This window comes from Puma concolor, chromosome D2 (assembly GCF_028749965.1).
Source record: "Puma concolor isolate L17-30 chromosome D2, mPumCon1.1.hap2, whole genome shotgun sequence".
In the NCBI taxonomy this organism is placed as follows: domain Eukaryota; kingdom Metazoa; phylum Chordata; class Mammalia; order Carnivora; family Felidae; genus Puma; species Puma concolor.
Window position 1 is genome coordinate 46,439,187 of NC_141677.1, and position 24,642 is coordinate 46,463,828.

At 47.5% G+C, this 24,642-nt stretch overlaps 1 protein-coding gene across 1 annotated transcript in view; it reads right to left on the reverse strand.

Annotated features, from left to right (window-relative positions):
• The window catches only part of ANTXRL (ANTXR like), a 36,446-nt gene extending 12,101 nt beyond the window's left edge, over positions 1-24,345 (reverse strand). Inside the window, exons 1-10 of the mRNA XM_086680205.1 lie at positions 23,893-24,345; positions 14,277-14,348; positions 12,908-12,979; positions 9,137-9,218; positions 9,003-9,036; positions 7,903-7,982; positions 7,758-7,826; positions 7,341-7,421; positions 7,187-7,247; positions 706-804 (exon numbers count right to left, since the gene is read on the reverse strand). Of these exons, the coding sequence (XP_086536331.1) occupies positions 706-804; positions 7,187-7,247; positions 7,341-7,421; positions 7,758-7,826; positions 7,903-7,982; positions 9,003-9,036; positions 9,137-9,218; positions 12,908-12,979; positions 14,277-14,348; positions 23,893-24,167 (925 nt within the window). The 5' untranslated portion in view covers positions 24,168-24,345. The remainder of the gene's footprint in view (positions 1-705; positions 805-7,186; positions 7,248-7,340; positions 7,422-7,757; positions 7,827-7,902; positions 7,983-9,002; positions 9,037-9,136; positions 9,219-12,907; positions 12,980-14,276; positions 14,349-23,892) is intronic.
• Between the last annotated feature and the right edge of the window lie 297 nt (positions 24,346-24,642).

The following is a 24,642-nucleotide window of genomic DNA, read 5'->3' on the forward strand; positions in this document are numbered from 1 at the left end:
GATAGTCCTACTGTACCACCCTGCTCTCTGGGGAGGATCACACCCATCTCAGTGTGGGGGCACATCTATGTGCTTCTACTGGCCACTCGCCCATCATGGAGGAATATCTGATGCCTGAGTATTTCCTTACATTATAGGCTTACATAGGTGATATGGTTTAGCTCGACTATTATATTGACTTCATTTTGCAGTAGAGGAAAAAGAAGCTGAGAATAGAACCCTCATTTGGTCAAGGTCAGACAAGTAATGTGTGCCTGTGCCAGGATTCCTGGGCCTGGGACTGGCAGCTGGCATCCTGTCTCAATCCCAGATGCACACATTCTCCTGTGAAGCTCCCAGTGTGCCTGGCCCAGGGCTGCCTGTGTTTCTCGCCAGCAGACTCAATGGATTCAGGTCCTTGTCTCTCAAGGCCAGTGAGAGCTGAGCCAAGGGAGGGGGAGTACAGCTCTGGGGCACACCCAGCACACCACAGCCATTCTTGGCAAGGGTTAAAGCCCTGCTAGGAGAGGCTCTTGTGGTTGATGACTTCCCAGCTTTGAGGTATAGGTCACCAGGCTTCCCAGCCGGGTCTCTCCTTTTACTTGATCTATCCTCACAGGACCCACAGTGAATGGTAAGCAAGGGCTTTGAAAACTTGGCTGGCTGAGGGGAAGGCAGCCTGTTGTAGGGAGTTTGTCACTTGGAGGCACCAAGAGAGCTACTTACCGAAGAATTTATCATCGCTGAAGCGGAATCTACAAATAACTTCCTCCTTGTTTATTGCATTATTAAATCCTTTTCCAGAAATCATAATTTCATAGTCTTCTGCAAAGCAACATTCAAAGGTCTGTGTGTAAGGTGGGGCCGAGGGCTGCCTTCCCTCTGTCTTACAAGGCATGTCCCCCCACAAAATGGAATTCTCAGGAAGCAAACATGTTGAAACAAACAAGGCTGACCTCTGGAGGCCAGATCCTCACCCAGTGTAATGGAGGGTCCACTCTGAGTAACAGGGGAGATTTAGGCTGTAGGGGGGCCTCTCATCTTCACCCCTGATACTTGGAGTCCATTAAAGGGACCCAACCTCATCCTCTGTATATACTAAGATTCTGGGACCCTGCACAACGAATCCCCCATGGAAGAAGTCCTGTCTTAGCTGTGGTTCTGGAAGTCTCACATGATTGCTCTTCCCCTGCTTTTGCCTGAGGCTTCATGGACTACACATAACCCACCTGGGGTTCAGCAAGCACTTCCTCTTTGAGTGTGGAGACACTGATATGTGAGGTGCAGGTCTAGACCCTAGACCTTCCCCAGGCTGCTGAGCCTCCCCTGAAGCAAACACCAGGGGATAGAGAAGACAGCTGGTAGACTGGTCCCTAAGGATTTAGCCAGGATAACATGTGGGTCTTTAACTGCAAGCCCAAGGTCATTAGCCTCCATTACTGCCTCCTGTCCCAGACTGGGTCATTCCAATCCTGGAAGCTTGGTTTGCCCTAGCTCAATTTATTTATCTACACAACCTTTATTATAGCACAACCTTGGACCTGGCTGCCCTTATTTCTCCTGCTTCAGGTCTCCCTGCAGCTCCCATTGATCAGGGCAGTGTTTGCAAATTCTCTGCTTTGAAGAAAATAGATTCTGGGCCTGTGGCCCAATGCTGGCTGCTGTTGTGGTTTGTTAGGCATTCAAGTGTCTTCCAAAAATGGGTCTCAACACTTAAAGCCTGCACATTTTCCCTAATAACCCAGATCACTAGCATTCTTCAAAAATGGGAACACCTGGAAATGGTGGGTTCATACTTCTGCATGTCAACCATTGGCTGGGCCCTATTCACATCAGGGGAGCTCCTCAGGGGCCAGCGCCTGCCTTGCTGCACTACACCCCACATGCAGTCAACCATCCTTGGCTTGGCCTGACACATGCCTCCTGCTCACGGCACCAGCCTGGCCCCCGAGGGCACTGATGGCAGTGGTCCACCCAGCGGAGGCTTGATGTCTGTAAGTGACACGTCCTCTCCCACACACAGTAACCAACAGTACAATGCTGCTTTGAACTCAGTTGTGCCAGGCTGCCTGCTCAAGGCTCACACTTCATAAGGACCCTTCCCACCATGACACAGGGCTCTGTGATTGGCCAGGAAGGAGCAGTTGGGCTTATCTCCTGTGCACCTTTTTGCCAGCCAGGCTAGGCCACCCTGAGCAGAGCTTTGGCTCTCAGTCTCAAGGAAGTGTCATCTGCAATTTATATTCCAGGATTTTTTATTGCAAAGAAGCATTTCCTTGCAAGACAGAACTGTAAATTGACAGCCCACACTGTAACTAGATACAGGCAGAGAAGGGAACAGTCAGCTGGCTGCATGTGGACAGATCAGGCTCCAGAGGAGGCAAAAATAGTGAGTAGAGCCTTCCTGCCACAAGCACACAGGCAGAAGGAACCAGAAGTGGGCAAATCTGTGCCAGGCCAAGCCATGTAACACCGGTGTTCATCCAAAATGACACTCCTCACTAACTGAGCGTATACTATGGGCAGATCTACACTTTCCTTAACCTCTAATACCCGTTAGCCAGGCATTCCTACCCAAGCTTTCAGAGGGGAAACTGAGGCTAAGAGAGGGCAGGTGGCCTCCTCCAGACCCCTGGCAGGTACCGGGCCAGGATCTGACTTCAAGTACCCATTCCAGGACCCACTTCTGCCCCCTTTGCTCTTGTCTTAGTTCTGAGCAGCTATCATGAGGCTGCTTCAGAGGGATGGCCCATAGCACCTGCACTTCTCAGGAAGAGCACGTGCTGTCCATATGCCTGTGATCCCCTTCCCAAAGTGTGCACCCTGAAGCCTTCAGGCTCTGCTCAGTCACCACTTCTCCTCCGCAGCAGCACCCTCTGTGTCCCCAAGGCACTGCCCCTTTAGAGGGTCTTGTCACTCTGGCAAGTCTCGGTAAGTGGAAGGCAGGGTGATGGTGTCAGACTTTTGAGCAGAAGAGATGTGGACTTAAAGGATTTTGCTTTGTCTAGTAGCTGCTCCTTGGTTCCAACACCCCTCACCCAATTCCTCCAACAGTAACACACACAGGAGGAGAATGAAGCCAAGGATGGATGAACATTGGCTTTCAGGGAGCTGTGTCTCCTAGGTAGAGTCCCACTGTGTACCTGCTCTCGGGTGGCACAGGGACCATCCAGTCCCTGGCAAGGAGACCGATCCTTCTTTATGAGAACTTTCTTTCTGGAGGAAGAGTTCTACATCAGGTCTCCTGGGGCTCCAGAGAGAGGAGCTGGCAAGGCAGGCAGCCCGCTGACAAGGTCAGGAGGAAGCCAAGCAGTGAGGAAGGACAACCAACCAACCATGAGACTGACAAGGGCACCAGGTGGAAGTGACCTGTCCTGGGAGGGTTGGGCTCTGGGAACACCATCTGTTGCCCAGCACAGGCTCTTTGGGAGAAATTCGACTCTACTGACCAACGTTTAAGCTGTGTGTCCTCTTAATGCCACAATTCTACTTCTGGAATTGATCTGGGGAATCCTGACCCATGCCCACAGAGAGGTGAGCCTCAGGGTGTGCACAACCTGCTGTAGCCACAATATCGACCAGGGGAGACTAATGAAAGAAGTTTCCTCCATCCTTGTAATGGAGTATGTGCAGATGGCTGGAAAATGTTATGAACTGCATGATCCCATTAATGTAAAAATACCTTGAAAAGCATATATAAATAGCTATTTGCATCTATATGATCAATTATATATGGTAGCTATTTCTGGGAGGCAGTAATAGTAGAAAAAGGGGAACCTCATTGTAGAGGGACAGTAGCTATCCAAGCTGGTGGCAATGGTGTCTTTGCACTGCTTTTGCCTTCTGGGTCCTACTGCCCCACATTTTGCCTTGCCTTCTGCACACAGTGAGTCTCCTGGCCACCCTGCAGGACCTGTCCACCAGCTCTCAGAGAAAAGCCCGCCTCTGCCCTGTGTCCTACTATGTGCCACCACTGATGTGCCATGGCTGTTGGGCTCTGTAGACACTCGCTCTGGGCCAGCCACACACAGGAAAAAGAATGAGAAGGTGCCACCTCCAGCTGTCCTCCCAGACACAAATATCGAAGCATATCCAGCAAACACACAGGAGTGATGATTCTCCAAACCACTGTGCCCAGAGTACCTGGCCAAACAGAATGTTTAAATAGAATGTTCATATTACATGAGTCTACTGAGAAGAGATTTTAAAGGACTAAACAGCCTATGGAGGAAAAACTGAGAAGAATTGCCTTCAGGGGTTGGGGACAAGGATTGTCTGGCAAGTGATCTGAGGGGATTTTCCAGGGACAATGGTAAATTCTGTCTTCCTGGAGTGTGCATTTTTCAGAAGTTGTTAAAAAATACACTGAAGTTTGCTGCAATTTAAGGAGAGCTCTTAAGTAATATTTCTATAAATAAAGATATGCAGAATGATGGGCTTTAGAAGTGAGGTAGCCTGATGTCTGTAATTGACTTGAAACACATAAAAAAATAAGATGCACTGTGTGTGGTTGTGTGTGTGTGTGTGTGTGTGTGTGTGTGTGTGTGTGAGAGAGAGAGAGAGAGAGAGAGAGAGAAAGAGAGAGAGAGAGAGAGTGACCAAGCACACTGATTAGATAAATGTTAAAGAAATATGGTGAGATATTAAATATTAACTGAAAAATCCAGGTAGTGGAGACAGGGGTGTTCATTGCACAGTTGTTTCCACTTTGCTGTACGTTTGAAAATTTTCTTCATAAAAGGTTGGTAACACATCAAAGAACTGAATGAGAAGAATCAACCGTGACACAGCCAAGCAGAAGTCATGGCACATTCAAGGTGAGAAGCGACTAATGAGAAGGACTGACCAAGGGTTGTGGGAATCCAGAGGGGCCAGTGAACCAAGAAAGGGACAGGGATGAACCTCCTGTGAGTGTGGCATCAAAGGATGGATGGGCTGGACCCTGTAAAGTGGGGGGAAGTAGGGTCTTGTAGGAAGCCTAGTGACACCCCAGCCTGAGAGCTGAGGGAAGACCTGACTGGCCCTGCTGTGGGGCTAGGGGCCTCAGACTTCCAGGCCAGGCTGGGGTTAGGGAAGGGGCTTTCTCAGTGCCCTCAGGCACTGTGCAGATGATGGGCTGGAGCACAGGCCTAGAGGCAGGAAGGCCAGCAGAGGCCTCTCTGCCTCATCCTGGAGAGCACCCTGAGAGACTGAAGAGGTCAGGAGTCTCGTGCTCATGCCCTGTCTGCTTCCCAAGGCACCCTGACCCACTGATTTATTTCAAATGACAGCCTGCTGAAAAGGCTCTTTCTGTTTCATTTGGGGTCCAGGTTCCTGCCTTGAGCTTTGCCTCCACGTGACTGTCATGTCGTGTGGCAGCTTTCGTCAAGAGGGCGACAATCTTAAAGGTCAGAGCAGGAAATGCTGAGTTGAGCTGTCAGCGGGTGTGTGGCAGGCACCTGTAACCCTGGCCAGGCCGCCATGGGGGATGGACAATGACTGATGTTTGCACCTGCAGTTTGACATGCTGCTCAGACGCCATGACCTGCGTGTGTGCAGGGGACATAATCAGAGGAATGAAGCTGTCAGGTCGGCTGCACGGTGGGGTGCTTTAAAGCAGAAGCAGGGCAAGAGCCTACTTGTGTGGGAGTCTCCTGCCTGCCTCCAACCTCTCACTGCGAGTTGGTTAAGAAGACAGGAAGAGTTGGAGAGCTGCTGCCAACAGCTGGCTCAGCGGGAGATGCTTTCATACTGGTGATGTTACCCCCCCCACCCCCCCCCCCCCCCCCCGGCCACATGAGCTCAGCCTTGGGGTGGAGACGTCAAGGATGGTGGGACTATTAGTACCACTACTATTGGTTAGGGCTTCCCAGCTTCTAGATCCTGTGCCAGTCCTTGTAAGATCGCCCAGCCTTACGTCTTACAAGAGATGAGCTAGTGGGTGTTGTTGGAGACGAAAGGGGAGCTCACAGATGTTTGGTAATTTGCTCCAGGTTGCAGCAGAGCCAGATCTGAACACAGCTGTGTCTGACCCCATGGTCTACTGCACGATAGCCTTACAGTTAAGAGCACAGAGGCCGACCCGGTCTCTGGGTCTGCGTTTGGCCGGATCCAGCTGTGTGTGCTGTTACCAGGGGAGTAAGTGTGCTCATCCACCCTCCTCAGTACCAGTCTCCATGATGAGACATATAAGCCCGTACACACAGAGCTCATCGCAGGGAGGGGGTTTCTATCACAAAAGTCACTGCACAGGATGTCCTCACCAGACTGACTCAGGGACCTTTGTAGGGGGGGAGAGGGCACGCTTGTGAAGTTCCAGATGTCGGGGAGAGGCGTTCCCCACAGAACAAGGTGTGTTGTTTGCTGTATTTGTGTGGATACCTTTTGTCGGACTATGTTTCTAGTATGATGCTGGCCATTGAACTGTTCCAATTCTTTTATTCGTCCTTTGAGATAATCATGTTTTTCTTTCTTCATGTTGCTGATGTGGTAAGTTACACTGATATTTCAAATACTGAATTGACTTGCATTCCTGGGGTGATCCCTAATTATTATTGATGGACCCTTCTTTTTACATGTTGTCAGATTCAGATTCCATTTGCTGGCATTTTGTTGAGGGCTTTCAAAATATATTTTTTTCTTATTTCTTAATTAAACTTTTGGTTCTGATATTTTAAAAAGTTATAACAGGGGGCACCTGGGTGGCTCAGTCGGTTAAGCGTCCGACTTCAGCTCAGGTCATGATCTTGCGGTCCGTGAGTTCGAGCCCCGTGTCGGGCTCTGTCCTGACAGCTGAGAGCCTGGAGCCCGTTTCAGATTCTGTGTCTCCCTCCCTCTCTGCCCCTCCCCTGTTCATGCTCTGTCTCTCTCTGTCTCAAAAATAAATAAAAGTTAAAAAAAAGTTATAACACTAAACGTATTGTGGTACTCATTTTGCAATATGTGTATGTGAAATCACGGTATATTTTAAACTTATACAGAGAGGAATATACAAATTATGTCAAAAACAAATACAAAAGAAATACACACATACCCACATATCATTCCTGGCACGAACACCTCACAAAATGATACAGTTGCTTACATATCCAATGCGCACGTCTATACAACTACGCATGCATACACACACCACACACTGAAACTGCATGCTCACATCACACCCACCACGCACACAGCACATACTCACAACATACATCCCTGTGTTTACAACAGTGACTCTAGCTCTTACCTCCTGCACACAAATGCACAGGCTCCACTTTTGTAATTTCAATACATGCCTTACTTGTGAGCTGGAATAGAAAGAGGGGTGGCAGATCAGGGACAGTGCACGGGAGGTTGTGGTGAGATGTCACCCCATCCCCTTTCTCCCATCCCTTACTCACTGGTTCTACGATGCTTCTCAGTTCCTTAAATCCATTGTCCACTCCAATCATGTGTTCTGGGCTGTCTGCAATTTCCAACAGCTACAAGGGAGAGGAGGTGACTTGGGCGCATAGGTAGGGGATTAGGACACAGAAGTCCCCATCCCAGGAGGCAGTCTCTTGCCTCATGCCATGTTAGACTCTGAGGCCCAGACCCTGGCCTTGGCCAGCAGCCCACCGTTAGGGAAGGGAAAGCCCTTACTTTACTTTACTCCGCACTTTGGGTGTGGAGATTTGACATGACACTTGTTCATTTCTTCCTTGTTAGCCATTATTCTCCTCTGCCGAGGAGCATCCTTGGGCAACCCTGGGAAAACTGTCTTTGAAAGTTCCTCATCTAGGATTACAGGTGGCACCTGGTTACCTGTTTGGAATTACCTGGTCTTTCCTATAGTCTTTTACACCAATGGCATAAATGGTTGACCCCATTTTCCGAGCCTTTGCAGCCTAAGAGAAGGCAAGTGGTGAGTATAAATCACTAAATATGTGGAACAAAATACTGGTAATGATGGACTGGACTCACTTCGTACTTAGTCTCATCAAAGGACTCTGGTAGCAGTGTTCCATCCGTCAAGGAGATAATCATGGAAGGAACTTTGTTTTCTGCAGAAAAAGCAAGTGGCCTGGTCAGTAAAGGCATCCAAGTGACACTCTGTAGACTGCTGGGTCCACAGCACTTCTCCTCACACCTCCTCCTCCAGAGGACAGGCACCCGACCTTAGCACCCAGTATCAGAAGTGCCTGGAGGACTAGAAGCCCAGTCCTGGAAGGAGGAGGGGACTTAGACAGGACCCACATTATAGACGGCACTGAGCCCTGCTCCGGCCATTCCTACTACGGTCACTATGACCAGACGCACAGCTTTTGCCCTGAAAGGCAATTCCATTGACTTCACTGGACAAGCGTCAGCCTTTTAGATGAGCAAAGGGAGTGACAGCCAGACTCGACTGTACAAGGTGTCCTGCAGCTCGGTGGAAGGTGGGGCTCTGGCTCAGGGCAGCACGTACAGAAAGACCTGCTGTATTCACAGGACCCAGGGATCCAGAAGGTGAGGTCAGAGGCTCTCGGGCTGAGGATGCCGTGCCCAGCTTAGTGCCTTTCCCCACCAGGCCCATGCTTCTTTCCTGGCAAGAGCTGGAGCCCTAACCTAGATGAACATGGTTCTGGGCAGAGCACAGCCGTTTCCAGTGTTGGAGGCACAGTCACAGGACGACATCAACCAAAGGGAAGGAACCGCAGGGAAAAGGCATCAGGGCCAGAGATGTGATGGAGACAAAGTGTGGGCAAGGGGGAAATCCAGCTCTTTTTTTCTGAAAACAGAATCCTGTCTGCTCCTGGTTCCCTTGGCTTTTCTTGTTCAGGCAGCCCAAGTGTTGGTCAAGCACCTCACAGTTACCAAGAGCCTAGATGGTACACACATGATCCCATGTGGTTCTGAGACTCATCACTGGGGGTGGTTTTCATCCTCACTGCACAGAGGAGGAACCTGTGGCACAGAGAGGGCAAGCACCTTGCTCCAAGAATCAGTGCTAGGAAGGGACCAAGGAGGGCCTGCACCTCGTTGAGGTCCAGGCCTGGCTCTGTCCCCGCACCTGCCTGTAATGAAGTCACCAGGAAGCTTACCTCCAGAGTTTGCTTTTTCAATCTGCTCATTTGCCTGCAAGGAAATGAAGGAGTGTTGGAGTCCCGGGTGGGAGGACCCAGGATACTCTAAGAACTCCATAAAGCAGAGATCCTCAGAGCTCTAGATTCTGTACCTTTTTAAATCCTTCATGCATGTTTGTAGCTCCAGTAGGCACTGTATTCTGAAGTTTATTAAGACCATCACTTATTTCATTTCTGAAAAAAAATCAGAAAAGGGATTGTGGTGGTATGAGGTATTGACTATTAAAAAGAGCCCAAAGCTAACCTTTGTGCACTGCTGGTGGGAATGCAAACTGGTGCAGCCACTGTGGGTAAAATTATGGAGGTTCCTCAAAAAATTAAAAATGGAAATGTCATATGATCCAGTACTGGATATTTACCCAAAGAAAATGAAAATGCTAATTTGAAAAGATACAGGCACCCCTACGTTCATTGCAGCAATATTTACAATGACCAAGGTCTGGAAGCAACTCAAGTGTCCAATGATAGATGAATGGATACAGAAGATGTGGTGTATATATTCAATGGAACATTAGCCAGTCATGAAAATTAACAGATCTTGCCATTTCCAACAACATGGATGGATCTAGACGACGTTATGTCGAATGATTAAGTCAGACAGAACGATAAAATACTATATGATTTCGCTTATATGTGAAATCCAAAAAACAAAACAAAGAAGAAAACAGACAAAAATCAGAAACAGACTCATAAATACAGAGCACTATCTGATGGTTGCAGAGGGGAGGGGACGGTGGGGACGGGCAGAATGGATGAAGGGCAGTGGGAGATACAGGCTTCCGGTTATGGAATGAAAAAGTCACATGAATGAAAGCTACAGCAAAGGGAATATAGTCAAGGATGTTGTAATAATGTCGTAGGTGACAAATGGTAGCTACACTTGTGGTGAGCACAGCATAATGTATAGAAGAGTCAAGTCACTATGTTACACGCCTAAAACTAATGTAAAACTAATGTGTGTCAGCTATACTTCAATAAAAAACGAAAAACAAAACAAAACATCTCCAAGCCATCCTGGAGCCACTGTGCACTGTGCAGACCTGTCTAGTCGGGACAGGATACAAATCAAGTAGCCTGGTCATGACCTTATGCTCTGTGTCCTCGATATGAACAGGCCTTGCTCAGGCCTCCTCTGTCCTCCATCTGGTGAGCATGGTGTGGGGGGAGGCTGCTCTGCTGCTCCCATGGGTATGGCCTGGCTTTTTCTGCACTCACCACTGTCTCAGGCACACTACCTGGGGGACCCTCAAGAGCCCTGTCTTGATCATCCATGGTGAATGTGGGGCACACCCATGGATGTGCCACTGTGAATCTGCACTCACAGTGTAACTGGCAGGGCTTCTAGCACCTACTGGGTCCCTTGGAAAGGCACACTCTTCCTTCAGCAGGTAAGGCTGAGTTTGGAAAAGGTCATCCTGCTGATAGCCCTGCCCTGTCCCATCTTACCCTATCACAGAATCCTGAGGTTGGCTCGTTGCCCTCCCACCACCCCAAAAAAACCACTTCCCCTTCTGGATTGACACCAAAGGAAGAAGCAAGCTGCTTAATGAGAGAACTAGGGCTCCTGGGTTCATGTACTCTTGAAGAAAAAGGCCAAAAGCTGGGGAAGTGCCTTGAGGGCTACCCGTGGAGGGGCAGTGCTCCCCTGGATGACAAGGGTATGTGGCCAGGCGGCTGCTGTTAAGGGGGATTTCACAGGTGGGACTGGGGCCCTAGGTTCAGGATAATCCCATGTGACAGGCCGAGCTGGCACAGCAAGGCTAGGAGAGCTGGGACCCTGAGAGGGCTTCTCACTGTGGGAAGTGGAGATGTTGCTGTGGGGTGAGATCTGAGAGCCCCAGGTCCAGTCCCACCCAGCCCAGGAGGTGAGGCCTGGCACCCATGGCCAGTGGAGGCCAAACCAGGTGCTACTCCACTCAGCAGAAGCCCTCTCCCTCCCTCACCACATACCAGAAGATTTTCTTCCACCCCTTCCCAGTGTCTAGCCCAGGAGCCCCCAGGCTTTTTCTTGCCCAAGCAGGCTCTCCCCAGGGAGTGTTGCTCCTCTAACCTTGCTCCTAGCTATGTCCACGGAGGGGATACCAGCTCCTTGTCTCCTAGCAGTCCTTCTTACTCTTTAACATCTGTCTCAACCCCTTGGATCCCCTCCATCTCTTCCCTGTCATCACCCTCCTCGCCATCAACCCTGGGGGCTTCCTAGCCTCTGGGCCCCTGGCTTTTCTAGTACCCAGAACAAGCCCCCTTTCAACTGTGTCTCCTCAGCCTACTCTCTTCTAGCAGAAAGGGCTCAGAAAGCATTAAGCAGGGTCCCATCCCTGCTCCCACATTCTCTGCAGACCCTCCAGAATCCCACCTATATCAGGCTCTAGTGTCCCCTCCTGGATTCTCTCTGCGTGAGGTCCTTCCCAGGCTCCCTGACAAAGGCCTCCTCAACTCCTAGGCAGTGGGGCATGTTTAGGAAGGCCAATCCCAGGCTGAGCCCAGCTCCAGTCAAGGTCCTGTGGGGGTTTAGGAGCTGGCAGCTTTAGGGCCCTGATCTGAGTGTGAGCTGTCTTCCCAGATGCACATCTTGCCCCTTCCCACCAATTTCACACCATTTCCACTCCCCTAGGCCCCACTCCCACTCCTGAACCCTGGCTTGGGGAAGATGTTACTTTGTTCACTCTCCAGAGATGACCAGGGAGACTCTCCCTGAGCCCCCCCCCCCCACAGCTTCTCACATCTGGGCCCTGAGCCCCCCACCTTGGAGGAGGCAGAGGTCTTACCCTCCCCAGTGGGCAGCTCTTCCTCCAGAGCCCCCTGCCCAGCAGCCCTGTATCTCTCTGCCACCTGCCAGCGTCTCTCTTAATGGACTTGCTTCCTTCCACCTCAACCCCACTCAGTCTCTCTGTCCTAATGCAAAACCCCACCTACGCACAAATTTGTGCCTCCACTAGTGCTTGGAGCATCAGCCCTCTCTTCCTGCTTGTCCTGGAGTCAGGCAGGAGAGTGCTGTCTCCATGCACTGACACCACCACACCCCTCCCCTGCAGGCTGGCTGTTCACTCTGTTGCTCTTGGCTTCTTCCCATGGTCCTGAATGTGGCTCTGTGCCACAAATACTGGGGCCCACCTAGTCCTAAGGGTGCTCAACTTCTCCTTGATGCTTAACTTTCTCTGAATTGGGCTCCAGTCATTTGTGTTTTGAGAATCTTAACCTCCTTACCCAGCTACTCAAAGCTCCATAATTCCCAGTTTACAGACTTTGGGAAAACTGCTGTTCCCACCATGGCCAACCTAGGATGGTGGTCATGCCATTCTCAAGCACCCTGTCCCAGCCTGATGCTTAGGACCCCACTCTTGGGGTCCCATGTCTCAGACCCACTTAAGGAACAAGATCCCTTCACTGAGACCATCAAAACTTTGATGCTGCTCAACCCTTACTCCCTGGTTATGACTTTTTCTCACTGGAATCCCCACTGGCCCAAGGTAGAGAGTGACACACAACAGCAGGTTCTTAATGCAGGTCACCATTCATAAAGAAAACATACACCTGCTCCAAAAAATTCTGGGAGTCCTCACAGCCAGCCTGTTCTAAGAACAGGGAAGAATGAAGACAGAAGGACTCAGGCAGGTGAAAGGCAAAGCTTAGAGGGGGTGGAGATAGTCAAGCTGCACAGGGTTGGCCATTGTCAGAGCAGCTGGGGGTCTGAGAGGGCAGGGGAGCTAGACCTGGGAATCAGGGTATACAGTGGAGTCCAGGCCTGTCCAGTAGTCTGCACACCAGTGGGCTCCCCACTGTGATATCAGGGAACCCATTTTCCCCCTGGCTGTTTCATCAGTCTCACCCACTGGGCCTGTCTTGGGGGTCAATGTGGCACTTACTTATCTGAGGTGAGTTTCATGAGGGTGTGGCCCTCTGTGGAGTAGGTGATGAAGGATATCCGCAGTTTTGGGCTGGGGAGAAAGCACATGCTTGTGAGAAGTCACCAACACAGGTTGCAAATGATGAACGAGCAGCCAGGGAGAGGTGCATGACAGTTTCCCTGCCCCATCCCAATTCTTCTGCTTTGGGATCCATTTCCCAAACCCCAGAGCTTCCTATAACCTTAGTAAGGAATTCTGAGGTCTGTAAGATGTGTGGCCTTCTAGGAAGGGAGGAGTGTCCATCCTTACACTCACAATACCCCAGTAGTGTTTGTCTGTTTGCCTGTTTGTCTCTCTCTCTCTCTCATGTACACATGCATGTGCACGCACACACACAGGCACTCACACAGCTGCTCACACAGACAGCTGCATGCAAAAGGAGATAGACATCTACACACTCCTGCAGGAGGGACTTCCACCTGGCCTCTCTTCTGTAACATTCTTTGGAGCTTCACTGCCCTTCCTTCCTTGCCTGTCTTCCCCAGCTCAACTCTTCTCATCTCAAAGAAATTATCTTCCCCCTTGCCAGCCATTCATATACATCCCTCTCTTTCCTGCTCCTGTCCACTGTCTTCTGGTTTGTTGACCCTCATTATCCCTTGGCTAAATTGGTACCATAGGTCCCCAGCTGAATTCCCTACTGCTTTTAGCTCTTGTTCCCACTCATTTTACCCACTTTTGCCAAACTTTTCTTCTTAACACACTACCTTACTCATGTCAGACCTCTAATCATGAATCATCTGTTGCTCCCGATTGCTCACAGCAGGAGATCTAGGTCCTGCATGCTGGCATTATGAGCTGCTATGGCCATGGACCCAAGCTGACATGCGCAGCCTCATCTCCCGGCCCTTCCTTGAGTTAAACCTACTCTGCTGCCAAACAGACTACTCGCTCCACAAGAAGTCTCCCTGATGGTTCCTGTTACCCTGTCTTTCCCATCCATCAAAGCCTAGTTAATATTGCCACATCTTCTGGAAGTTATCCTTGAATTAAAATTCTTGCTTTTTCCTTAAGCTCATCATATAAGCCCTTTGCCTTTTCTTTTGACTCCTGACACCTTTAAACCAGGTGTTTAATTACTATGTTACTGGTTTGCCTGTTTCTTAATCTATTAGGTCCTCAAAGGCAGACTGTGTCCTCAGTCATATAGCTTCTCAGGCAGGAGCCAAGTAAAGCTGTTGGGGCCCTTGGAATCACTGCGATTTGTCTTTTCCTCACTGTGGGCTCTGTGCTCCTGCATGAAGGGACTCCAATGCTCACTGAGTCCAAACAGCTCTGTGCTGGGTTTAGCAGAGGAAATCACACTATTAACACAGAGAAGCCATACTTTTCGAACTTTTTGACAAAATCTTCCACAAGGTTGTAAATGTCCATCCAGTTGTTGTTCACACTGCCTGACCTGAAAATGAAGAAACATGAGTGAGAGGGATGAGTTACATCTGTCGTGTAGGAATAGTTTCTGCCTTCTCTGCCCTCCTGCAGGCTCTTCAGCAACCTCCTCATCCCTACTCTCTTCCACATAGCTAAAGTCTGCCACACACCTTCAGTGACTTCAGCGGGTCACCCTGGTGGTGACTTTCATCAGTGTGAATTATGGGAGACCTGTGTGCTTGGGACTGAGGGACTTCTGAGGTTGCCACCTCTGGTGGCAAACCAGGATATTTGGTCATGCTAGGTGAGACTGTTGGACAAGAAACAAGGGGGACGCATTGGTTGGCAAAGCCTCCACCAGTTCTGATCTGTTGGCTCTCCTGGTTGCCATTGTTTCCCAGATGAATGCTCCTCCCCTGCCCCTTGAAGGTGTGGGTGGTTTGGTGTGAGGCAGAGCTCTTTGGCACCACATCCCTACAAAGTACTCTTGGCTTTTCCTTTCTATTATTCCTTCTGCCTCTTCTAGGCTATATCTAAAACTGCCAGTAGATGATGAGGAAACTAAGGATAGACGTTTCTAATGATTTCAGGATTATTATTCATGGACACATACATACCAGACACTTTACATGCATGATTTCCAATTCCAGAGCAACCCTATGATATCAGCATTATTCCCATTTTACACATGAGATTCACAGGTCATGACATTTGCCACAATTTCCATAGTTAGCATGGATCTGAACCCAGATCTAGCTTCAAAACCCATGCTCTACCCATTGCACTAGGCAGATCAAGGTGAGTTGGACAATTGCTGGGTAGCAAATTACTAGACTCTGACAACCAACCTATGATGCAGACTTTATCTCAGAAGCTTCCATGCTAAAGTGCAGGACAACTTCCTTAATTTATGGTAACCCTTTCCATGCTCCTTCTTATTACTTTTCTTTCCTGTTTTCCCCCTGTGTGAAAAGGATCTTCCAAAGAAGATTTATAGGAAACAAGAGTCTGCAACTCACCTACTTACTCTGGGGAAGTTTCCAGTTTGTGATGATTTTGAAGAAAGGTTTAGACTCTAGAACATAGACAAACATGAGTATTCATTGGCCATAGAAAATACCACAGGACTTATAGATCCCTAGGAAGGAGGCAGTATGGAAAACAACTATGTGGGCTTCTAGTACAGAGAGTTCCAGTCATGTTCTAGTGACTCACTCTTAAATGAGAATGGAGATGATTAGCAGATATTTGAAGATATTGCTATCATTGAAGCTTGCGGCCAAAACACCCTAGTGATACAACTATGCTGGGAGAATGGAAAGGATGGGGAAAAATCAGATAGGGGAGCTGAGCTATAAGAAATATTAATTCCCTTTCCTCATAATAAGAAGTCAATAGAAAATGAGTAAATCTTGAACAGCAAAAAGCAGCATCAGTACTAACATGTTATTAGAAACAGGGTCATATTACCAGAAGAAAAATCTGCAAAATGATGGATAAAAACACAAGTCCCAACTAATTGCTTCCTGCCAGAGACTCATTAAGCTTTAAAGACACATGTAGGTTCAATGTGAAGGAACTCAAGATATTCCATCCAAGTGAAAACCAAAAGAAATTAGATAGTTATACTTATATCAGACAAAATAAACTTTAAGCCAAAAGTGGTAAAAAGAGTCAAAGAAAGTTATTACATAATGATAAAATGGTCAATACATCAAGAAGATATAACAATCATAAATACATATGTACTCAACATCTGAGCACGTAAATATATTAAGCAATACTAACAAATCTGGAGAAAATATAACAATACAATAATAACAGGCAACTTCAATGCCCCAGTTTCAGCAATGGATAGATCATCTAGGCAGAAAATCAACAAGGAAACATTGGAATTGAACCATATCATGGTCAAATGGACTTAATAGACATATATAGAATATTTCATCCAACTTTTGCAGAATGCACATTCTTTTCTGGTCCACACAGATTATTCTCCAGGATAGATCATACGACAGGACACAAAACAAATTTTAGCAAATTTAAAAATACTTAAATCATACCAGCTATCTTTTCCAACTACATGGAATAAAAAACAAGAGGAAGGAGCACCTGGGTTGCTCTGTTGGTTGAGCATCCAACTCTTGGTTTCAGCTCAGGTCATGGTCTCATGGTTAATGAGATCAAGTCCTGCATCGGGCTCTGCACTGACAGCACAGAGCCTACTTGGGATTCTCTCTTTATCTCTCTCTGTATCTCTGCCCCTTCCCTGCATGTGCTCTCTCTCAAAATAAATAAATAAACATTTAAAAGGCAAGAGGAAATATGTAAAGTCTACATTTATGTGAAAATTGAACAACATACTTTTGAACAACCAATGCATGAAAGAAAAAAAAACAAATGGGAAAAGAAAACCTTAAAAGTAATGGAAATGGAAACAAATAGCAAAACCTACAGAATGTTGCAAGTGCAGTTCTGAGAGGAAAATTTATAGTGATAAATGCATATATTAAGGATATAGCAAAATATAAAAAAACCCTTACTTTACATGTCAAGGAACTGGAAAAAAAAGAGAACAGATTAAGTCCAAAGTTAGCACAAGAAACAAAGTAACAAAGGTGCTGAAATACATAAATTTAACTTAAATTAGAAATAGAAGAGGAGACATTGCAACTGACACTATAGAAGTACAGGATCATAAGAAACTACTCTGAATAATTACATACCAACAAGTTAGAAAATCTAGAACAAATGGATAAATTCCTAGAAACACACAAACCTGCCAAAACTGAAACATGAAGAAATATAAAATTTGAATAGACCTATGTCTAGTAAAGAGATTGAATCAGAAAACACAAATCTTCCCAAAGAGAAAAGCCTGGGACCAGATGGTTTTGTAGGTTACTGTCACCAAACATTTAATGAAGAGTTAACACCAATCCCTTCCAAATTCTTTCAAAAAATGGAGAAGAGGGAACACTTCCAAACTGATTCAATGAGGCCTGAATTACCTTGATATCAAAGCCTGACAAATACTACAAGTACAGACCAATATCCTATAGGAATACGGATGTAAAAATCTTCAACAGCAACAAAAATCTAGCAAACTGAATTTAGCAACATATTAGAAGATTTTTATTCCATGACCAAGTAGGATTTATTTACACAATGGAAACATGGTTCAACATGCAAAAATCAAACAATGTAATTAACAGAATAGAAGAGAATTAGCAGAATAGATGGAAAAAAAAACCAACTACATGATCATTTCAATTGATGTAGAAAAGGGATTTGATAGAATCCAACATACTTCCTTCACAAAAATACTCCCACTAGGAATAGAGAAATGTTGTATGACAAACATAATAAGGGCCATATATGAAAAACCCACAGTTAACATATTGATGGTGAAAGACCAGAGCTTTTCCCAAGATCAAAAGTAATACAAAAATGCCCAGTTTCATAATTTCAATTCATTGTAGTATTGGAAGTCTAGCCAGATCAATTAGGCAAGGGAAAAAAAAGGCATCCAAATTGAAAAGGAAGATGTAAAATTATCTCTGTTCTTAGATATGATCTTACCTGTAAAAAACCCCATAGATTCCACACACAAAAAACTATTTGAGCTAATAAAAGAATTCAGCAAAATTTCAGGATACAAAATTAACATATAAAAATCAGTTGCATTTCGATATACACTAACAATGAACATTCCAAAAAGGAAATTAAGAAAATAAATCCATTTATAATATTATCAAACAGAACAAAATATTTATGAATAAATTTAACCAGAGGCAGAAGACTAGTACACTGAAAACTACAACATATGGCTGAAGGAACTTTATATTTGTTTAATGTTTATTTATTTTGAGAGAGAGAGAGAGAGAGAGAGAGAGAGAGAGGAAGGGGCAGAGAGAGAGGGGGAGAGAGAGAATCCCAAGTAGGCTTCACACTCAGCACAAAGCCCGACATGGGGCTTGATCTCATGACAATGAGACCATGTTTGGAGCTGAAATCAAGAGTCAGATGCTTCACTGACTAAGCCACCCCTTAGACCCTATGGCTGAAAGAAATTTAAAAGACACAAATCACTGGACTCACATATTCATGGACTAGAAGACCTAATATCCTAAAGCTGGCAATACTAGCCAAGGCTATCTACAGGTTCAATGCAGTCTTTATTAAAATGTCAATGATGGGGTGCCTGGTGTTCAACTTTGGCTCAGGTTATGATCTTGCAGTCTGTGAGTTTGAGCCCTGCGTTGGGCTCTGTGTTGACAGCTCAGAGCCTGAAGCCTGCTTCAGATTCTGTATCTCCCCCTCTCTCTGTCCCTGCCCTTCTCATGCTCTGTCTGTCTCTCTCTCAAAAATAAATAAAGATTAAAAAAAATTTTTTTAAAGTCAATGACTTTTTTCTTGCAGAAACTGAACAATCCATCCCAAAATTCATATTGAATCTTACGAGACCTTAAATAGTTAAAAAAAATCTTGAATAAGAGCAAAGGTTGTGGACTCACATTTTCTGGTTTCAAAATTTATTACAAAGCTACAATAATCGAAATAGTGTAGTACTGGCATAAAGACAGACATATAGACTAATGGAATAGAATAAAGAGCACAGAAATAACCCCTCATATATATGTTCAGTTGATTTTTGACAAGGATGCCAAGGCCATTCAATGTCGGAAAGGACAATATTTTCAACAGATGGCGCTAGGAAAACTGGATGTTCACATGCAAAACAATGTAGTTAGGCTCTTATGTCATCCACAAAAATTAATTCAAATGAATCAAAACCTAAATGTAAGAACTAAAAATATTAAGCTTTTTAGAAGAAAATATAGGGGAAACCTTCATGCTGTTGGATTTGGTAATGGTATTTTGGATATGGCAACAAAAGCACAGGTAATAAAAGAAAAAACGGATCAGACTTCATCAAAATTAAAAACTATTGCATGATTCCACTTATATGAGTTACCTAGAATAGGCAAATTCATAGATATAGAAAATAGAATAGAGGTTCCCACGGTTTGGGGAAGGATGAATGGGGAAATAGTGTTTAATGTATACAGATTCCAATGACTTCTGTCCTCATCAAAGCACATAAGCCATGGCTAGCTTGAGGGGTTGTGAGGGGTCCTGAGAAGGAAAAAATAAAAGGCATGGGATAGTTCACCAAAAGTGGTACACAGATCAACAGACTGTCCCTGCATAGTCCTGTTCTGTTCACCTGAGCTGACGGAGAAGCTGTGAGAACACAAACATGCTGAGTACGGATGCTCTTTCAAGGATGCTCCTTCAGCTGTCATCCCCTCTAAGATCCTTTCACCTGCAGAGTTGCCTTACCTAAGAGCATGCCTTTCCTGAGGTTCCCACCTGAAGTGACTGATGGCCCAATCGTTTGGCTCAACTTGGCACAGCCCTGAAGGCGCCTTTTAGCTCCAAAGCTCCCCACGAATCAGGTGAGGCTGTCATGTCTGCATTGAAGCTCCACTGAATCCTATTTTTGCCTGTTCCCTTGCACAGATATTAATGTCAAGGCATCCCCTAATGAGCATCCTGCACAGGCTTCGTCCTTGGCCTGGATGGGTCCTGAAGCTCTCCCTCTCTCCTCCATGGAAACCCCTCTTCCTCCACCAGTGCCAGACATGTGGGTGCTCCCTAATTTCTGTCTTCCCTTTCTCCTCTCGGTAGACACACCTGTTCTGAGCTCCTAATTTTTTCTCCAGCCTCACAGTCCTCCTGGGACCTTCTAGGCCCTTCCCCTTTCCACTCCAGCCATGCTATCATCCTTCCCCCTTCCAATCTATCCTTCCCAAGGCAGCCAAGAGGTATTTTTGAAAACACAGTTCTGATCCTTCTCTCCTTTGATAAAAGTGATTCTTTCAATAATGTCCAGATGCCCTTGAAGTGAAAAACACACCTCTACATGTGCGCAAGGCCTCACTACTGGCCTGTCCCCTTCCCTTCTCCCCCTTCTCCCCCCGCCCCCAGGATCCTCTGAGGGCCTCACTTCTCAGGCCTTTGCACTGGCCACTCCCTCAGCCTGGAGCTCCCTGGCCCACCATCTCCCTGGTGCCTGAGAAAATAGTGCAGGCACACAGCAGGGCTCACTAATTTTCATCCAGTTCAATCTAGTGTATGACCAAATAAATAATGAATCTAGTGAATAAGGTTGGAGTGAACCACTCAAGGCTTTCCTGCAGGTGACAGAGTATGTTTGCTTCCAAAACCACCGCAGGGACCCACTCAGCCTCAGGGACTTTGGAATGGGCTTTGGAGGGAGACATTCCAGAGTTTCAACTCCTGTTCCATGTCTTCCCATCTGAGGGCTTTAGGGGGTCATTCCTTGGCCCTGCGTGGCTTCCTTCCCTCATCTGTGAAATAGGGGTAATAACATTTACCTACAGAAGACTCAGCGATGAAGCTGCTTCCCCCTTTACCCTTGTCCCCAGTCCAGAGAAATGCCCCAGTCATGAGCAACTCCCGCATTCAATATGTATAGATTCTTCAAAATAGATCCAGAATCTGTCCACTCAGCACCTCCACCCCTGCCCTACTGGTCCATACTCCCATTATCTCCTCCCTGAATCCCTGCATTAGCCTACCCCCCCACTCACCACCACCACCACCACACTGGTCTGCCCTTGGGCCCTTCATTTGTGATCTTTTCAGCCAAGACCCAATGGCATGCCCTCTCTGCTCAAAAACACCCTCTTATCCCCCTTCGTCTTCTAGTCTGTCAGCCCCACCTTCCCAGACCACCTCTTCAGAACAGGCCCTCCCTCAGCACTTCCCATCCTTCCATTCCGGCCCCCACCTCCAGCCTGTGCTAATCCCATCTGACACACTACTTCCTCTCCTCTTTTATTTATTTTCTCTCTCCTCATGGAAACTCCAGGAAGTGTTTGATGCCTTATCCCCATGCCCAAACAGTGACTAACATACTCAGTTGCTCAGTCATTACTTGTGAGTGGACGAATTGTTAAGGGAATGAATGAACGAATAGAACTGCTCATCACATGGGTGAGAGGTCCCAGAGAGCCTTGGCAGAGTCAACAAGCAGAGGCATTTGACCTCTACCCTGGCACCCCAAAGGGCAGTTCAGAAGAGAGCTGATCCAGGGAGGACAGGGGGGCCCTGCAGTGCTGGGGAGTTCCCAGCCCCAGTGTGCATGACTCTGCCTTCTCTAGTAGCATTTTATACTCATCTTCCACAATTGTATCTGCTGCTGTGCTGGGAAAACTGCCTCCAAACTCGCCTTCATCCTCATCACAACCTGGTGAGGTGGGTATGAAGATCCCCGTCATACATACGGGGACCCTGAGGCACAGAGAGGTGAAGCAGTTTGTTCAGGGGTTCGTGACTGGTGAGTGCCGTCTGCCTGACTTGCACACTTGGGGCTGCTCCCTCAGTGGTCATTACTCCCCTTTCCCCAAGAGCCACAGGGAGAAGTGCCTGATGGAGTCTGTCCTCACCCTCCAGGAATTTCTCATCAAGCTGGCCCTCAAAGGAAGTGTAAAGCCTTCTTCAACCAGACTGGGTGTGCGCAGGTCCTGGGGAGATGGTGTTATTTCCCTGGGGCTGAGGAGTTTGCTATGGTTTCAGACAAGCCTGGCCTGGTAAACCATAGGCAGGATCTAGCTGGACTCCTCACTGATGACCTGGGGCTGGGAAAGGGGTGTGTAAGGGCTCTTTCATGGACACCCTCAGCTCCTCTCCAATCCGCACAATCCAGCAGGATTCAGTCCTGACACTTGTTCTTCTGGCTTGTCAAACTGAATGACCCAGAGAAAGGCTGTCAACCCCCTTACTGCCTTTCTACCCCCAGCCCTAATGCCTAAGAGAGAAACCTCCATCCCCCTTGGCCGTGCCAAGTATCACTGAGGCAAGACCTGCCCAAGGCAACTCAGAAGTCCCTCCACAGGACAATGAGGAAGGACTTATTCCAGTGGGCAGGGTGGCTCCCATCTCTGCTGGCTTTGCTTAGAAGCTGGTGGCTGAACACACATCCCCCTAGTCATCAGCCTCCATGGAGAATAGAAGGACTCAGAGGCAGTACAGCCTGGGATGCTGCCATCAGGACACACAGGAAGCTGAGTCTTGCCACGCCCATCAGCTTTGGGGCTACTTCATCCAGCCTTTAAATGCCACCCTCTTTCCATGAGATCGCAAATGCAAATGCCTCTCTACTCTACATTCCACGGTGGTTTTGTGGATGACAGAAGTGCAGTAGAAGGGCTTTGGAGACCAAAATGTGCTTCAACAATATTATCAACAATCATATCACTGATAGTATTGACTCACTAAAGTTCATTCTCAATCCAACAGACAAGTTGCAAATGGAACCAAAGCAATGTCTCCAATCTCTCCAAGCATGAAGATCCGTCCCCTTTTGAGGATCACAAGGTGCCCTGCTTCCCAGGACAATACCAGGTCAGACATAACTGTTCTCAAAGTGCAAACAAACTGTAACTAGTCTCCAAGCAGTTGAAGAAGAAAGCAAAACCATTGGCAGGAAAACAAAGGGCTTTCTTTTCTTTTCTTTTCTTTTCTTTTCTTTTCTTTTCTTTTCTTTTCTTTTCTTTTCTTTTCTTTCTTCCTTTCTTTCTTTCTTTCTTTCTTTCTTTCTTTCTTTCTTTCTTTTTAAAGTTTATTTATCTATTTTGATGGGGTTGGGGCAGAAAGAGAGAAGGAGAAAGAATTCCAAGCAGGCTCCCGGTTGTCAGGGCAGAGCCCGCTGAGGTGCTTGATCACTGTGAGATGGTGACCTAAGCCAAAATCGAGGGTCAGTCGCTTGGGGCGCCTAGGTGGCTCAGTCGGTTAAGCATCTGACTTCAGCTCAGGTCATGATCTCATGGTTTGTGAGTCCGAGCCCCACTCAAGCCCCACTCGAGCCCCACTCGAGCTCCACGTCAGGCTCTGTGCTGACAGCTCAGAGCCTGCTGCCTGCTTCAGATTTTGTGTCTCCCTCTCTCTCTCTCTCAAAAATAAACAAATAATAAAACATTAAAAAAAGGAGAGAGATGCATGACTGAACCACCCAGGTGCCCCGGGAAAACAAAGGAATTTCCAAACTGTGACACTATGAGAATGCCCAGTAGAAGCAACACATAATCTCTCTGGGGCCAGTAAAAATAAAACTTTTCACTCACTTGGGTGGAAAACAACATAAGCAAAACACCTCACAAAGTAGAAACTGAAACCCAGCGAGCTTCTAACAACTGCTGAGAAGGAACTTCTAGCAGTCACCTGCCTATCCAGCTATTTAAGGGGCATGCAGGCCACAGATCCAGTCCATGCTGGTGGGAGGACTGAGAGCCATTCAGAAACCTTATGGTGGCCTTTTATTCTCTCAAAAAGGAAAAGTCCCAGAGAACAAATTTTGGGGGCATTCCTTCTCCCTCAGGAACAAGGGGAGACACAGAGGTTCCTTGGCTCTGACCAAGGTTACTCCCTGGCCCCTCCACTCACAGAAGCTGGCATCCCCTTTGGCCACCCACCACCTGCCCATATTGACTTCAGGGACCACACCACGCTGGGACGCTGGGTAGGGCAGGAGGACCACTCACTTATCCAAGATGAAGTAAAGGTCATATGCGCTCTGGCAGGATTGCCTTGTATCTTTTTCCGGGTTATCCCGGGAATAGTGGCTGCGGAGGTGGTGGACAGTTCCCCCCTTTGGGCGGAGGTAGTTATGGAGGCTTTTCCCACTTAGAACGAGGCCATGCAGGTCTCTGGAGCCCCGGACACTGTGCCGCAAACTTCCGGCTTTCAGCAGCGGAGGCCGCAGCACCAGCAGCAGAAACAGCGCAGGGCCCAGCACACCCAGGCCGTAGCTCCCCATTTTCCTGGCCACCTTCTTGGAGCTGCTGGCTGCTGGCCGCTTCAGGTCACCTCAGGCGGCTGCCTCTGGAGACTCCGCCTGTGCCCTGGGGCTTAGGTTCCCAGCAGCACTTTCCCAAGGCGCACTTCAAGCCTGCACCTGCTATCTGCCCTTTGGGCGGAAGAGGCAAACAGCTGGCTCTGGGGCGATGGGCCCAGTACCTGCTGGCCCTTCCCCCACGCAGCTGGGGCAGAAGGCCTTGTTATGATGGACAGGGGGGTTGGCATGGTGACTTTGTGACCTGCATCTCTGCTCAGTGTCCTGCTTGTTGACAACCCCAGGCAGGAGTCATGGTATCTTTAGATGGGGGGGGGGGGGTAAGATGAGGCCTCCATTTGTCTCTTATCCTAAACCCTCACAGGTGGCCATTAAAATCTCCAAGACTCTCTTTTTTTATAATTCAAAGAAGGCAGCTGAGGTGGCTTAGATAAGGACA